Genomic DNA, 16,181 nt, shown 5'->3' with positions numbered 1-16,181 from the left:
CCTCCCTTCCTTTCCTCCGCAAACCTGAGGTATACTCACATTTGCGCATTGATGATCCATTCTAGATCTTCCTCTCCTTCTTCAGGGCCACCCGGTCCGCCCTGGACCCTTCTGAACAGTCGTGGGTGCCACTCGACTCCATCTTGAGCCCTCTTAGCGGCCTCATCTCGTTGCGCATCCTCGATCTTCGATTTCTCGTCGGTAGCGAGCTCGTGATTTCGGTCCTTGACGGCCTGTGCGGTCTTGAACCACAGCTTCTGTGACTCTCCTTCCTCCTGTTCCTCAACAGGCCTGACTTGTGGGGGTGCCGGCTTCGAACGATGTGCGTTGAAAAACATCTCCTTGTGACCAGTCTGTAGCGTGGTGGTTAGCAACCGAGTGGGTGTATAGGGAATAGAGTGCGCTGTGATACATACCTTGAGATCCTTGACGAACATCTCATCGCTCCACAGCCCAGAGAGCTCGTATAGCACCTCGCCCGTCTTCTCATTCTTGATTGTTCCGCCGATTGCATTATACATCCCACCGACCCAGCCCTTTGTCTTGAACTCCAAGTCCGCGACGAGACCCATCTCGGGGCATCGGACGACGCTGTGGTCTCCCAACTCGTACTTCATCTTGCCGAAGAGGATTCCTCTCGCGTACATGTTAGGCTGTGTCAGGTGACTGCGAAGGCTGTTAGTTCCCCAAGGCCCGTAAACAATCATCGGCTTGTACTAACTAGCGCTCGCCCTTCTGAGGATTCTTGCCCCGGTTCAAGAAGGTGAGGACAGCTGTGCCCTCCATCAAACTTGCTGCTGAGTTTCCGAGGAACTTGCTCTTCGGTTTCAGGGTACCATCAACTCTGATGTGGTGCTCAGGGACCATGTAGAAGTAGCTCGATTTCGGAGGGTGGTGCGAGGTCTGTTCCGAAATGTAGTATGCTCGTGTGTTGTCCGGAAAGTCCCAGTAACAGGTGAATATCTCGCCAAGGATGGGGTTCAGCGGCTTCTTGACTCCAGGAGGACGGATGTGCCAGCCACTGAGGTAGAACTTGACGACGGACACAAATCTCTCCACGGGGTCGTCAATCTCAGGTATCGGCAGCAGCATCTCAGGGTGGCTCATAAAGCTATCCAGGGATGCTGGTCAGTCTGGGGAAACGTTCCATAAATTTCGATTTTGGGGGAGGGGGGGCGGCTACTTTGTAATGCGCTCCAGCATGCTGCGCGGCTCAAGGATGAAGGTGGGAAGGGTCACCCTGCTGAGGTCGGCACCAGGCCTGAGCTGGGAGATGATGTGGGAGAGCACATTGCCCTGATCGGGTTCGACTACCTGGGTGTCATCGTCACCACCGTCGCCTCTGCCCTCGTCCGTGGATCCTCGGCTGCCTGGACAGGAGGGTCTCGTTAGTTTCTTAGCGCGGTACGTAGGGACCATGTTCACGCTGGTGATGCAAAGTATAGTGGACCGAGAGAGGAAGAAGACCTTATCTCTATCACGTACTGGTTGTCGAAGTGGCCCGTCGACGGCCGGACACGAGGCCCATCATAGTCATAGCAAGGTGACAAGTAGGGCTTGATCTGCCCCTCTTGTCGAGATAGGTTGTTTGGTGGGGTCAGAGTATCGAACGCAGGCACCGTGCTGAACGGTAGGGCAAGTCGCTTGGGAGAGGTTGTTGAGTAGATATGAAGAGGGGGGAAAGTTAGAGCAGGATGTAGAGGCCTGGTCGAGGTGATGTAGCTGAAAGGCAAGGCGGATGCTCAGCCTAGCCCGAATGACGGAGGGTGGAAGAAGAGGGCTCTCCCTCTCCGTTTCTCAACTCCTCATCATATTGTAGTCAGCAGTTGGCGGGGCACCAAGCTGTATTTTAGCACTTACCTCCGCTTACCGCCCATGACGTTGCTCCGCCGGTCTGTCGGCCTATCCCTGTCACTCTGCTTTGCAGGTGACTCCTTCAAAGCTTGGCCAGGCATTGCTTGTTCGACAGTGTAGATTCTATAAGCCATTCTTTGCTGCATGTGTTCTGTACAAATACAGTGGGCTTGCCTGTTATGTCATATCCTTGGTGCTCTGAAACTCCCGGTCTGCCAACGGCCTACCGTGCTGTCGGATCTCATCTCTCAACTCCCTGTAATTTGTGACAGCTCAATGAACGCATGCATGTAGGGGGAGAAGGGCAAAAGGAGGAATTGTCTTCGATTCTGATCATTGGACGCCTTGAATGACCCCAACTGACTTGGCCCCTGGTCACTTGTTGCTAGGCGGCCCAGCAACTAGGCTCATGACGGAGGCAGCCTACGTCCTCTTCTGCATGAACACCAAAACCCGGACAACCCGAGCCTGCACAGTGGCAGCACTCACATACAAGGAGGTAGGTGTCCTTGTCAAACAACTATGTATACAAAGATATTGAAAGCCAGTCACATCTTCATCAACAAGAAGCGATATATTACAAGTTGAGCCAGCCACGGTGACAGGACGCCGCGGTACAGAAACATTCTGACACAGTAGGCACCTCAAAGTTTCGAAATCGCCGACGATGCTGACTTTGTCACCAATGAATTTTCAATGTCACTTTGATTTGCCTTGTCCACCCTTTTCCCATTGCGGCCGGTTGGCGAGGGTTGATGCAGTCCAGCAAGATGACGTCTCTTTTGAAACTAAGGCACGAAAGCGACAATATGCCACCTCGGAGCGCATACTAAAGTCCGGCTGTCCGGCTGTCCGACCCCGTCTTCCATGCCTCCTTTTTGTTCACCTCGCCCTTCCTCTCTCTTTTCCAAATTGTACGGAACGGGCCGCTCCCTCTCTTTACTCTTCACACTTAGAATTAAGCAGAACGAGGCAGTCCTTCACCGGCGGGCGGACTGACGATGAGGCCAACTATGGGAAGTGACGATGGTCAGAGAAAGATTACACGTTCATCCCGACAGATGCTGTGGGATACTTTTCGGTGAGGAGCCCTGCAGAGGGCACCCCAGAATGACTCGCCAGCACAGGCTTGCACACCCAAAAATACATCGCCAACCCTACATCACATCTCCGACTAAGATGAGCTGCCGGACAGCCTCGTGTGGAAGCAGCCCTAATGGATGTCTGTTGTCTCTGTGGGCTCGACACTTGTGTTGATACTAAGACATCTACGAGAGGATGTTTCCAAGAGACAAACGGGTGCGACTGTCAGCGCTCAGATTTAGCGCCGTGCTCAGTACTGATCCCTTGCTCCTGGGCTAACGGCTAGCGAGGAGGAGAGTATTTCCTCGCTACTGTTGCGTGAAATGAGGGAAGCCGTCGCAATCTAAATGGCGTGTCATCTAGAAACCTACGAGGCAACTCAGACCTGGCTCAAGCGCCATCTCGCCCCGGAGCGATCTCTTACGCAGGGTTGTCTGCAGTCCAGCAATCCCTCAAACATAAGATGGGCAGATGCGTCCCTACATCATAGACTTGCATGAGGACAAGAGCCAACAATATATACCATGCTGCAGTGTTACATAGTAGCTGGTGGTTTGCATAGTCAGCAAGATGGGATGAAGGCGCTGTTGAACATGTGCAGATAGATACTAACCTTATATGTGTATGATAAGGCCGACCCCACATTCAGGGGTAGTTCGCCTTGGCAGGCGTACAAGGTTCTCGCTAACGATGATCTGTCAGCAGCAGCAGCAGCAGCACCTGTAGTGGCTTTTCGAGGCGCCAATTGTTGCAGTGTATCGACTCTGAGAAACCTACATTCCGATGCATATATATCGATGTGGCTACTGTTAACAATAAGGTAATGAAAGAACTGAACATACTTCATGCATTTTCTAGGCTTGGGAATGGCCAATTGCAAGAAAGGAGGGGGAAGATGCAACAACAAAAGATTTTGGGTCTCCTGGTGCCAGGATACTGCCCCTACCTTTCAGGTGCTAAGTATAAATAAACAAGACTACAGCACTAACCTATAGTACTACGTACACAGTAGTACTGCCCTAAAGAGAGACCCTGTGGAGGGGGATGGCAAGTGGGGGCCGGGGTCTACCGTCTACCCGATCAGTGAGCGAGTGGCCTATTGGCGTCGGTCGTGGGGCCTCAGGGGTCTTCGCCCTTCCAACCCCCCAGCCGTTGCTGAAACGGCCCTCCCTCTGCAACGTCAGCTCCTGGATGGAGGGCAAGCATGGCATAAGGTACTGACTGGTAGGGCATTGACGGCCGACACACACACACACACAGAGAGAGAAAGAGAGAGAGAGAGACCAACAGTCGTTGACCCTGACCGCGACAGCGATTGCGCGCCCCCCTCGACGCTCTCCACCAGACATCATCACCGCCAAAACCATCCTCCCTCCCTTGGAACACGATCGTGTCGAGCCAGATCATTCACCCATCTAGTCCAGCAGGCACACCTCTCTTCCCCCACAGACACAATCTTCGTGCTCCTGTGCGGCGGTTTATAATGCTCCCAACTCTCGTCTGATAGGCACGCGAGTCAACATCTTGTTCCTCCCCCCCAAGATCTCGCCCTTCTCGTCCTCGTCCTCCTTCTCTCACACGATCGCCAGGCTCATAAGCAGAGGACCAGAACGGCGAGGGGCAGAATGGAGTCGGAAGGCCAGTCCAAGAGAGGCCGTCTCATGGGGAAGCTCTTCGGTCGCGAGAGGAAGGTCTCGAATCCCAACGAGGTCGCCCCAGGAAATGACGACCTCAGCAATTTCTTCCAAAACTCTCCACACGACAACCTCCCCGTCGTGCATGCCGCTCCCCAGATGCTGGCCAAGCTCGACACTTCCAATGCTCGCCGGTATCCAAACGCTCTCGAGGTCAACACCCCCGTCCGTGACCACCAACAGCAGCAGCCGCCGAATGCCTATCAATTGAACCCGCAGCCACGAGAGCAGCAGCAGCTTGCTATGCGTGGACGTCCCCCGAGCACGAGGCGTAGAAATAAGAGGGGCCTTGTCGTAAGGTTCGTCGATACCTTTCCCGAGATCATAGGAGATGGCGGAGACGAGTGTACAGTCCCTACCGCAGAGATAGCGAAGCGGAAGAGGGCGCAGTCTGCTCCTCCACCTGCACAGGCGAGGAAGATCGCACAGCTCCAGCAGGAGAGGGAGAGGGCATACACGGACCCGAAACAGGACGACTTTGTCCCTCCAGTACTTCGAAGAACCCAGACCGGCTACTCTACTATTTCGGAAGACCCATCGCCGCCCCCACCTCCGCCTCCACCTGTTTCTCTACCACCGCCCACCTCCCACGACCTGCCTGCTGTGCCGGCTGGCAATACCTCGTCCTCGGAGTTCCTGGACAACTCCGTAATCTCGAACGACGACAAGAGGAAGTCCTTCATCGAGATCAACCAGGCCAAACAGCGCCAGGCAGAGGGCATGGCTTTCGCAAAAGCAGTCAGGTCAGCAAGCACCAGCAATGAACATGAATGGGAAGAGACCAAACATCAAGTTGCGGGCCCCTCAACCCCAATCGAGGCGAATCCGGGTTCGATGCCGCCGTCCATTGCTGGGTCTCCTGAGCTACAGCAGCAGAGGCGGCCGCGGCTGGACCAGAGTCCTGCGTCTACCTACTCCCAGTCTCTACAGGGTAGTCCTGCCGCAGTGATGGCCCAGCAACGGTCTTCAGCGCGAGATCCCAGGCTGGGGGACTCTCCCAACAAGAGAGGTACTGCGTCAGACATGGCAGCAGCGCCGCCACTGGCCGACGACGCCCTGGAGATTTTCACTGCACGGACACGGCACTTATTCGAGCTGTTTCGCCTGCAGGCCGAGACTGTCAAACCAATCATGTCATCTCCACCGGATGATCTCGCCCGGGCAGCTCTGTGGTGGTTCCTGAAAGGCAGAATGACCCTCGAGATAACCATCAGGGAGCAGCCGCAGACCCCACAACATGCCAGTCAGCTCCAGGCGGCCCGTCAACAAGCTTACGCTGATCTTGCCAAGGCCTTGTGGATCTATGAGGAGGTCTTGCCCTCGGTTCTCAGCACCAGGAGCAGTCCGGTCGATGCCGAAGTGCAAGACGTGGGGCAGACTATCATGTCGCAGCTGAGAAAGCTGTCATCCTCCATGAAGCGCAACGGATTCCTGCCGCCCGAGGAACCTTTCTTGCCACAGACCATTGACAAGACGATATGGGTCGAGTATCCGGCCATCAATCAAGACATCATCACGTTGCTATGGGGCTCCTGGGGTTCCTCCATCGCGGCATCGCAATCCCTCACCAAGCTGCCTCTCCTTGCTGCCTTACCCCTGGGTGATACGAAGGACCTGTTCTGCTTTGGCCGTTATATGGTTGACCTGCTTCTCATGGAGCAGGGCATAGAGGACCAAAAATTCCACTTCCCTTGTTTTCTCTCGGTCACCAGGTCCCCGGCGCAGACCAGTCTCGATTTCTGTATTGTAAGCCAAAATGGGTCCGTGCAACTACACATCCAGAGCAACAAAAAGGGAGGGCCGACCTGGAACGATGTCAAGTGGCGCCCGGAAAACTGCGCCCTCGAGCTCAAGCTACCTCGAGGCTTCCTCGTGGTCATCAAGTGCAAGCCTCAAGACTTCAAAATGTTATGGAACCTGCAAGACTTCAGCGCGAAGGCGCTCGCGACGCTTCAGCCGCGGAAAGAGGAGCAGTGTGTCTTCAAATCCAAACTGCGCAGCTTTCAGTACTTTGACTCGAATGCTAAGTCCATGACCTTCCCGAGAGAGTCTGTTCTTGGCTGTGAAGTCGCACTGTTTGAGCGGATCGCCAAGGAGAACTCGCCCCAGGGACAGAGGACGCATCATCGCGGTTTCCGCTTTGCCGTCGTGACTGGGCCGTCGACGAAGCTGCTCAGCGCGGTCAACCATATGTACCTACCCCAGGTACCTGTCCAGTTTGGATTCCTGCGGGGTGAGAACAACGAACCTGCACTCCTCTTGCGATTTGATGACGGGGGCAGTACCGGCAGGATGGTCATGGCTTTCAATGACGAGCCTGAGCGACTTCGGTTCCACAGTCTCCTCATCGGCACACTTGTGCAACAGGACGAAAAAGTCTTCTCGGAGGTTCCCATCACCGGTTTTGCCATCACCCAGACCGCCAAGTCCGACGCGGCGCCCATTTTCTCTACGCTGCCGTGGTCGAGAGTCAGGGTGATCAACGAAGACGTTGAAGGCGAAATACCAGAGACAGTGCTGGCCGAACGTCTCAGGATCATCATTGACTTCAAGTGTGGCAGCATAACCGACAGGGTCAATGTGGGGCCCGGAGAGCTGAAGATCAGGCTCCCAGTCAAGGAGAAAACCAAGATCCAGATCCTGCGCCCACCCCAACAGGATATCACTGTAGCGCTTTCGGAATCTCAGGTGGCCAAGCAGCTGCCGGCAGAGATATTCCAGGCGTTGCAGCTCGCCAGCCGCGGTCCATCGATCCGCTCGTTCTCCTTCACCAGCCAGCGCGACCTGCACGACTTCCAAGAAGCACTGACGGGCTTCAAGCCGCTCTTCGACGGGGTCGTTTCGCTCTTTGCCATTGCTCGGCGGCGCATGGTCGTCCCCATCTACAAAAAATGGGAAGCAGCCGGGACCAGAATACAGATTGTCCAGTCGGAAGACAACATCACCCACGTCCTCGTCTTCTTTGAGGACTTTCACCACGGAGAGAGCATGAGCTTCCAGCTCAAGGCGACGGACATCTTCGAGTCGATCAAGAAGGGCGACAAGATGGGTCTCAAGATCGATGATGCCAAGTTCCCCCTGCCTCTTCTTCCTGAGAATGGGGAGAAGCCGACGGATGACATGGCCTTTGTTTGTCTGGATATGCCAGAGATTCCAGGAGAGCATGATGATATTACAATTCTATTTGATGGCGAGGAGCGTAAGTCGATGATGTCCTTTAATTTTGATTGTTTCTTTTTGTATCAATTACATCCGACCATACAAGATATAATAACCAACTGACGCTTCACCGCAGAACGAGATGATTTTATCCGGTGTCTGCCGGCGCCAGTCAAGGGCTCCAGGATATCGAAGACATTCAAGTAAGTATGATACAAGGGGGAAACATATAAAGCCATTGAGTTGGCAAAAGGAGGTGTTGGGGAGTGGAGGGGGGATGGAGGACGGGGCCCACAGACTTGAACGGGAAGAAGGAGGACAGCCACGCGGCAGAGCATCTTCATACAGTATACGGGGCGATATGGTATCTGCATTGGGCGGCCCCATGATTTTTACACACACACACACACACACACACACACACACACACACAACACTCCTGCATTTCTCGCATGAGATACCCACTACGGCGCAAAAGGGAATAAGCATTCATCATTCAGTCTATTTGCCAAACCCTTGTCGCACCTCTCTCAGGCTAAGGCACATGCAATAGCTTGCAGCAAGATGCAATGTTCCATGGGAATTGGTTCAGATGTTATCCCGTCTCAGCAACGATGAATATATATACATATAAATATATATAGAAACATGATCATCTTCGTTGGATCTGTCTCTCACATTTCTACGCAGCGTTATTGTTGGTCGTTGGCTGAGTGAGATGGTAACATTTCCATTATTTTCATTCCTAAGCACAAATAGCGATGCGCGCAATCAGCGTCGTCAATTCGTTCATCGCTCATGTCTTGCGTGTCCGTCCGTACTTGGCAAACCAGTTAAAAGGGTGGGGGTATCCAGATCATAACGCCCACTCATAAATAGTCAAGGTGATCAAACATTTTGAAGAAAACAAGAAAACAAAAAGAAGAATAGGAGGGTAGAAGAAACGAGGGGAACAAAGGGAGGAAGAAGAAACATCCACACACACACACACACACACAAACACACACACACAGTCTCCCCTTCAAGCACTATCCCCAGTCTGTGAAAGCATAACCAAGCCCCTACTCAGCTCCTTCAAGCTCTCCTTGTCCATGCGCCGCGCATTCTCCAGCCCGACGACCTGCGCCTGCAGCTCAGCGACGCGCACATCCCTCGCCTCGAGTGCGGCGCGCGCGGCGTCACGGCCCTTGACGAGCCCCTTGGTTCGGAGCTCATGCCGCTCCAGGGCCGCGCGCACGTGGCGCCTCGTCGCCTCGGAGATGGGCTGGGTGGACAGGAGAGACATGACCTCGTCTGCTATGCGAGGATGGTCTGTGGCGGCGGGTGTCTTAAAAGGCGAGGGGGAGGCGGGTACCGCAGACGATGCGGTGAGGGTGCGCGTCGCGGCAGGCGTGGCGGCAGCAGGGTTGGAAGGGTTGCTAGCTGTTGGGGGAAAGAGGAGGACGTTGATGTTGCGGTGCGGCGTCGGCGTGGCGGCGTCCCCGATCACGGATGAGGCTTGGTCTAGGGCGTCGCCACCATCTTTAGAAGGGGTGCTGTCTCGGACACGCAACCTCTTAACAGTGCGTTCTTCGTCTTCAGCACGACGGTCCTCACCCGCGATCAGTAGGCTGTGACGGGTGATGGGTGTCGGGATTCCGCCTGCGCGTTGGACAGTCCTCTGCGCGGTCGGTGTCGCGAGGGATTCCCACTGTTGCTGCTGCCTTTTGCGCGCGCTCTCGTCGGCGATCCGCGCCAGCTGGCGGCTCGTGTCTGGATCGTCGAGCTCGTCTCCGCCGTACTCGTCGTCGCTGTCCTCAAGGAAGACGTGGTGCTTGCGTTTTGCCGAGGGTGTCTGTGGCGGGGCAAGTGTGGTGCCAGAGGAGGAAGAGCCCTTGGGCACGGACGATTTTCCCAGCGTGCCGCTCGACGCTGCGCTGCCGTTTTGTGCATGCGTGCTGGCCCCCGCGCTGGGCCGTACCGCACCGGCATTGTGGTTTTCCTCCGCCTCCTCCCCTTCCGCCGAGTCGTAACTCAGGTACTCCGAGTCCTGCGACAGGCTCCACCTCCTCTGTGCTGCAGCGCCAGCGCCTGCGTGAGGCAGACCCCGAAAGGTCCTCTGCTGAGGCCGCACCGTCGCTGGAGTCATCGTTGTCTTGTTCCCTCTCCCAAACGAAGGGGTCACAGGCGGTTCGCCCTTGGCCTGGACCCTGGCGACGATGCCGTTCTCGGAGCGGCAGTTGTTCTTGAGAAGGGCTTCGCGCTCGCGGGGCTCGGCGTCGTGCTGGAAGAGGAAGAAGCCGCACTTGCGCTCGTCGCAGGTGTAGAAGGACTTGCCCTTGTTGGGGCCTTCCTTCTTGACCTTGAGGTTGAGGGCAGGTTTGCGGGGGGAACAGTCGCCTTTTTTGTTTGAGGAGATTATATACAGTCAGCTAAGGAACGGAGAAACGGCGGTCTATTCATGTGCAGGTGAGGAGGAGGAGGCAGAGAAGCAAGAGAGGGAAGGAGGATGGAAAGCATACAGAGCCACAGCCCGTCTTCAAACAGGCCTCTCTTCTTGGGTGTGAATGGCGCTTTGTGTGAGGACCGTGATTTGGAGGGTGTCTTGTACATTTTTAGTAGACCAGAGGAAAAGAAGAACAAGTAGAAGAAGGGAAAATGTCGAGGCAGAAGGAGAAGAGGGATTGGGCCAAGTGATGGGGAAGTAGGAATGTCGGGTGGATGATGACGAACGAATGAGACGAGAGCAAAGAAACCCAGCCGCCTCAGGTTCAGCTCACATGGACCCCTGGCCGCGGGGGGTTGGCGGCTCGGCGCGGGGGGACACCCCTAGTCACACAAAAAGTGTAAACAAGACCAGGGTCTTAATTGATTTCCCAGCCGCTCGGACGCTGTGCTTAAGTACACACTATACGTACTATAGCACATACTTTGGTAAGTACAGGCAATTCACAGGTACATAATAGCAAGTACACACGCATAACAATCGAAAATGCGAGATGGTTTCAAATACTTACTTGACAGCTTCAAGAAAAGAACTCACAAAGAATCCAAGTCCCACTGCGATGTCTTGCCTATCTATGCGAACCTGGGACTATTATATAATTGACATCGAAGTCAGCCGAGCCTGTATACAGACTCGGGCTCGTCCGTTGCTACAAGAGTTTGTTGTTATGTACACGCACATGAATATAGTTTCGAGATACTGAATCTCTCTCGTCCGCTCCCTCTTCTCCTTCTTTTTCATTCGCTATGCAAGAAGCACCACCATCCACAATAAATTGCTCCCACGCCTCCCTATGCTCTACCAAGAGATGTCCTCCCTCAACAAAAGAGAGAAAAGAGAGAAAAGAGAGAAAAGTAAGAGAGAGAACAACAAGAGAAACAAAGGTGGGGTATACGCGTGCGTACATGAAAACGACATAGACTAGAAAGAGAGGAAGAAGAAAAGAGAAGAAAAGAAAACTGTCCAGGATGCTCAAGCTTACTTCTGTATTTCGTCGTCTTGGTTCTTCTTCTTATTCAGACTTCGTAGAAATAATCATCATCCAACCCCTCCCGACTGGGCACAGCACCTGCACCAGGCTGTGGTCCACTGTACACCGCATCCACCCGAACGTTAAGCAGCCTGATCTTCAGCCCGTAGTCGCTGACCAGTGTCACTAGCTTGTTCGTCTCGGCCGTGATGGGCGCCTGGTTCAACAGCATCAGCAGGCCGTCCAGCCACTCCGACGCCAGCGAGTTCGTCATGGGGTGCAGCGTCAGCACGGCCTGCTCCTTGGTGTCGCTGCCCCGAGCCGCCTCCTCGGGGTTCACGTAGCTGTAGATGGTGATCTTGGTCGTTGTCTTGGGCGGGGCAGCACCGCTCGTTAGTAAACCTGGAGCTTTGGGCGTGCCCGGCGGCGGCAGCTGCTGATGGTTGTTGTTCTTGAGCGTGGACCCGCTGGACACGCTCTGGGCATCTTCGCCCGGCGCCGAGACATTGGACACGACCGAGCTGATGGTGCCGAGGTCGATCTTGTCACCCAGGTGGTCGAGTATGGGGTCCGGCGGTGCCCTCTCGGCAAAGTCTGCGTAGTGCAGGTAGCGCCTGTTGTGGGAGAGCCGGGCGAATCTCCACGGCTTGGGCTGGTAGAGCCGCCTTCTGGCGTCTACACTGCCCTCGCGCTGGTGTTCTGCTGGCTGCTGGTCTCGGGCCGGCACTGGCTTGTAGAACCAGGAGCCCTGCAGGAGGCAGCGGATGCGCTGTTCCTTGACAAAGGTCAAAGCCTCATGCTTCAGCTCCTCCCGCACCTGGTACAGGTGTGCGCCCCATTGGTCGTCAAAGGACAGGTCGAGCAGCTCCATCTGCACCTCGCGGAGCCGGCTGCACTCGTAGTCCTGTAGCTCCTCCTCGACCTCCGAGACGTCCCTCATCCTGGTGGCCTGGCCGATGACCCGCTCGATGAGGATCCGTACCAGCTCGGCCACCTTCTCAAAGTCATCCCGCTCCGCACCTGTGGCCTTCCACATGCGAAAAAAGGCGTGGAGCCCTGCGGTGTGCAGCCGAGACCACTGCAGCAGGAGGGGCCTGAACATCCTGTCGTTGCCCTTGCTGTTGTCCATGGCCTGGTAACCCTTGATGTCCTCCAGGTCGGCCTTGTCCACCTCGAAGTGCTCATAGAGCATCAGGGACACGGCCAAGCTGGACCGGGCGATAGGACACCTCTCGTGGAGCGGCCTCGTGGACTGCTCCAGGAGCATCTTCTGGAAGCCATCCTCGTTCTTGCGCACGTAGTCGGTAAGGTCCATCATACCCAAGAAGCCAGCCGTGTGAAATTCGGACGCGGGGCTCTCCGTCTGGAACCCCAGCCTCCGCCACTTCTCTGGGTTGTGTTTCCTGCCGGACGTCTCGCCGGTCGTCGCTGCCGCCGGGTTTGTTGTCGCGGTGGTCCCGTTGGCAAAGGACCTGTCGGGAGCACTGGACAGGTGCAGACCCTTCAGCGCCCTCCTGTGCTCCGGGCGCTCGAGGTCGACCTTGACCTCCTTCCACCTCCGCAGCAAGACCTTGGTGAGGTTCTGGAAGTCGAGCAGCGGCTGGGCCAGGTCCTGCATGGCCGAGCTCTGCATTAGATTATAGACGGCCTTGATTAACCCCAGGTCTTGTAGCCTCTTGATGAACTTGGACCACTCCTCGCCCGCGGGCCTGGCGCCACTAACCCCGCTGACGCCCCTGTCCTCCTTGGAGATGGCATCCCGTACCAGGGCGTTGATGAGCATCAGCGCGGCGGCGCACAGGGCGTGGTCGGCGGACTGGAGCTGGGAGATGACGTGCTCAAAGAATTGCGGGTACACGGCCACGGCAGGCTTGAGGGCACGGAAGCCAAACATGCCAGGGGTCCTGACGGCGGCCGCGATATGGTTGTTCCCGCCGCCGCTGCTGCCGCTGGGGGCAGACTGCGAGTGAGATACCAGAGCGACCAGGATGGACATGGCACCCCGCAGGATGTTGACGAGCGGATTCGTGACGACCAACTCGACGAGGCGCTCGACGAGATCGGTGGCCATGTGGCCCTCAAAGATGTCCCAGCCCATGTCCACCTCCAGCAGCCTGGTCAGCGACTGCAGCGAGTAGGCAAGCGTGTTGCCGCCCGTGTTCATGATCAGCCGCCGCAAGATGACAAGCCCTCCCGACGAGATGAAGACGTCGGCAAAGGCAGGGTCGTTGATCGAGGACTGCAGCTTGAATACAGCCATCTTGCGGGCGGCATCCTCGTCGCTGGCCAGGCGCGACAAGAGCGCGGGAACATCGGCCTGGTCCATGGCGAGACGAGGAGGAAGGAGGGGGAGGAGGACGAGAGATCGTGGGTAATCGACGTCGGTGTTCGGTCACAGGACCCCTCTTCCTCTGCTTCTCTTAGGGCCAGGCAAGCCAAGCCCAAGCAGGCACAGACAAGAGGGCGCAGGACGGGCGGGCGCGGGCTGTCGGGCTTTCGCCGTGCGTGTATGCGTGTGTGTGTAACGTTGACCTGGGTCGTTTGACAGGATACTTTTTTTTCTTATGCAGGGACTCGAGTCGTGACGTAGATGCGCAGGGAAGGGTCGTACACAGAGGATGTCAGGGCTCCCGTCATGACGGCTGCATGTCTCAACAGGATGCAGGTGCTTGGTGCATCTCGAGATTGTGATAGATTGTTTAAACAATGGAGGGCGGGCACTTGGGGGGTTTAAGGTTCCAGGGGAGATTTGTTCGTGCGTCGGCAGATAGTGAGAGCACGCTGCTGGTCAGCGATCACCCTCGCAAGCCTTCAGGGGCAGTTGACACTATTACCATGTAATTGCCATAGTAGATCTGCCCACTATCGTGACAACCTAGCACTCAGCCAGTCTAGCATCCTAGACAGGTCGTGCTACAGTACCATAGATTCAGCGCTGGCTGGCGGGGCCCTCGCAGGTGGGTCCACTAAAGGGTTCGCCAATCCATGCGTGGACGGCAACACTAGAGAAAAATCCCTGCCTCTAGATCTCAACTGGGGACCTGCTCTGATGGATTGTGAATCGTCTTCTCTTCCAACGTCTTTATTGTATGTATTGATTGAATGCCATTTCTTACTTCTCAACCTGAAATTTGCACCAGCAGCTGACGATCGAGACCCTGAACTATCTCTTTTCTTCATGTCAACGGAAGCTACTACGGTAGCAAAGCTAGGGGAGGCCACCAAGAAGTTGCTAGTTTGCTTGTCCCCTGCATTAGTTTCAGGACCGTGTTTCTTTCAGATCACTTATGGATTATATCACACCAACAACATGGATTCCAGAAATGTTGCAGATAATGACGATTGAAAATCATTGAATAATTATAACAATTGACAAATCAAGGCATATACTGTGCCTTATATGACGGTTTTTTTTTTGTGGGGCGGGGGGGGGGGGTTAACTGCGTGGGCGGAAGGCACCGCCCGTGTACTGCATATTACTCTCTCGGGAAGCCAGTGTGTTGGTACAGTGTCTCAGCTAGCCTCGGTTCTTGAGCTAAGAACATCTCATCTGCGCCTGCCAATTCATTGACTGACGTAGCAAGTAAGTACTCAAGCTCCCTTGCCCGTGGCCATACACTAATCCACCCACTTACTCACTGCCACAATATTACACCTCTCGATATTGCTCAAACCACTACTCACATCTTCTACGGACCGCAATCTAGTCGTCTTTTTCTTTTTTCAATTTTTTTTTTTCAATACTAACCAACCTCAGCACTCATGCTGGAACCCTACACGAGCTCGCCAGCCATGAGCTCCCCTTCACAACAGGCACCGCCGCTGCTCTCCAGCCTCAACACTCAGCACCTCGACGCCACCAGCCGCACATTTGGCCTCAGCATACAGGAGCTCCACGACCTCAAGCGCCATGCCTTCGCGGCCAAAGAGACAGCCTACTGCCCCTACAGCAACTTCCGCGTCGGCGCCGTTGTCTTGACCAAGCTCGGTGTCTATATCCCTGGGGCTAATGTGGAGAACGCGTCTTATCCTGTTGGCACCTGTGCCGAGCGCGTCGCCTTCAACAGGGCGATTACTGATGGCCATCGCGACTTCAAGGCCGTTGCTGTCGCCACGGATATCTCGCCACCCGCGAGTCCTTGTGGCATGTGTAGACAGACGTGAGTAGTAGCAGTAGTGCTGGCGATGATGGTGGAGGGCGGTGCTTGTAACCCTCGTCTCGGCCCTTTCTCAAGATCATGCTACTAACCGGACTGGATTTGGTGCCGTGCAGGATCCGGGAGTTCTGCGAGCTGCAGATACCCGTGCTGATGTTCGACAAGGCCGGCGACTATTGCGTATTACGACTGGAGGAGGTGAGCAGCCCCCCACCCCCGGGGCATTATTATCTCCCCCCTTCAGGAAGCTTTATATCCCGAAAGTATGTTGTGCGCTGACCCTGAAGAATCCACTAGCTGCTTCCCTTGTCCTTTGGTCCACCTTGGCAGAGACCTGGAGTGGTTCAGGAGAACCCTTGAAGGACGAGGAGGAATAGGAGGAGAGATATCACCAGCTTGTTCACCATGGTTGGCAGTATCATACCGACTTGGGGATGGGAGAATCCGAGCAGTCTCTTCACTGGCCAACTTCTTCCCCTTCCTTGCTGCGGTGACATTGGTTGAAAGTCTTATACGTGGATCCAGATTGGGACTTAATGCCTACCCAAAGCCTACAGCAGTCGCCATGTTCAAAGTGCTTCCTTTGGTGACTTGTGTGACTTGTGCTCACACGGCTCGGCTAAACCAGAGCTAGAACACCTACACACAACAGAACATGAGAGCGACTTGTTTTCTCGAGACTCCGCCACCATGGCCGCAGGGTGAGGATTCAAGGAATACTTGCACACTGCCCATTGCACAGTGTCCACGTATTAACCTTGACCCAGACATGCTGTTTC

General features: G+C 55.3%; 5 protein-coding genes across 5 annotated transcripts; 2 read left to right on the top strand and 3 right to left on the bottom strand.

Moving 5' to 3' along the window:
• Positions 1 to 35: 35 nt before the first annotated feature.
• On the bottom strand, positions 36 to 1,545 carry M406DRAFT_92408 (uncharacterized protein; the record flags this gene model as incomplete). Its single annotated transcript, XM_040926225.1, has 5 exons — positions 1,486 to 1,545; positions 1,184 to 1,370; positions 722 to 1,111; positions 417 to 666; positions 36 to 353 (listed from the first exon to the last, which is right to left on the bottom strand). Exons 1-5 carry the CDS (start codon positions 1,535 to 1,537, stop codon positions 36 to 38), a joined length of 1,197 nt encoding a protein of 398 aa, XP_040780062.1. The 5' UTR covers positions 1,538 to 1,545.
• A 2,621-nt stretch (positions 1,546 to 4,166) lies between these two features.
• On the top strand, positions 4,167 to 8,454 carry M406DRAFT_287180 (uncharacterized protein). Its single transcript, XM_040918718.1, has 4 exons — positions 4,167 to 4,800; positions 4,858 to 5,195; positions 5,265 to 7,830; positions 7,927 to 8,454. The coding sequence occupies exons 1-4, from the start codon at positions 4,563 to 4,565 to the stop codon at positions 7,995 to 7,997; spliced, it is 3,213 nt and encodes a 1,070-aa protein (XP_040780061.1). The 5' UTR covers positions 4,167 to 4,562; the 3' UTR covers positions 7,998 to 8,454.
• A 357-nt stretch (positions 8,455 to 8,811) lies between these two features.
• Positions 8,812 to 10,382, bottom strand: M406DRAFT_327505 (uncharacterized protein; the record flags this gene model as incomplete). Its single annotated transcript, XM_040920216.1, has 2 exons — positions 8,812 to 10,169; positions 10,292 to 10,382. 2 exons carry the CDS (start codon positions 10,380 to 10,382, stop codon positions 8,812 to 8,814), a joined length of 1,449 nt encoding a protein of 482 aa, XP_040780060.1.
• A 909-nt stretch (positions 10,383 to 11,291) lies between these two features.
• On the bottom strand, positions 11,292 to 13,571 carry M406DRAFT_337388 (uncharacterized protein; the record flags this gene model as incomplete). The annotated part of the gene is made up of 1 exon (XM_040921249.1): positions 11,292 to 13,571. One exon carries the CDS (start codon positions 13,569 to 13,571, stop codon positions 11,292 to 11,294), a length of 2,280 nt encoding a protein of 759 aa, XP_040780059.1.
• A 1,466-nt stretch (positions 13,572 to 15,037) lies between these two features.
• Positions 15,038 to 15,866, top strand: M406DRAFT_287178 (cytidine deaminase; the record flags this gene model as incomplete). Its single annotated transcript, XM_040918717.1, has 3 exons — positions 15,038 to 15,405; positions 15,519 to 15,600; positions 15,700 to 15,866. 3 exons carry the CDS (start codon positions 15,038 to 15,040, stop codon positions 15,760 to 15,762), a joined length of 513 nt encoding a protein of 170 aa, XP_040780058.1. The 3' UTR covers positions 15,763 to 15,866.
• Between the last annotated feature and the right edge of the window lie 315 nt (positions 15,867 to 16,181).

This window comes from Cryphonectria parasitica, assembly GCF_011745365.1.
Source record: "Cryphonectria parasitica EP155 unplaced genomic scaffold M406scaffold_2, whole genome shotgun sequence".
Classification (NCBI taxonomy): domain Eukaryota; kingdom Fungi; phylum Ascomycota; class Sordariomycetes; order Diaporthales; family Cryphonectriaceae; genus Cryphonectria; species Cryphonectria parasitica.
Note: the sequence above shows the minus strand (reverse complement) of the source record. Positions and strands in the feature narration are given on the sequence as shown.

Coding starts and splice junctions, on each gene's coding strand:
- M406DRAFT_287180 (XM_040918718.1), top strand. CDS start 4,563: ATGGAGTCGGAAGGCCAGTCCAAGAGAGGCCGTCTCATGGGGAAGCTC. Junction 5,196..5,264: donor CCCCACCTCCGCCTCCACCT/GTTTCTCTACCA, acceptor TCGTCCTCGGAG/TTCCTGGACAACTCCGTAAT. Junction 7,831..7,926: donor TCTATTTGATGGCGAGGAGC/GTAAGTCGATGA, acceptor GCTTCACCGCAG/AACGAGATGATTTTATCCGG.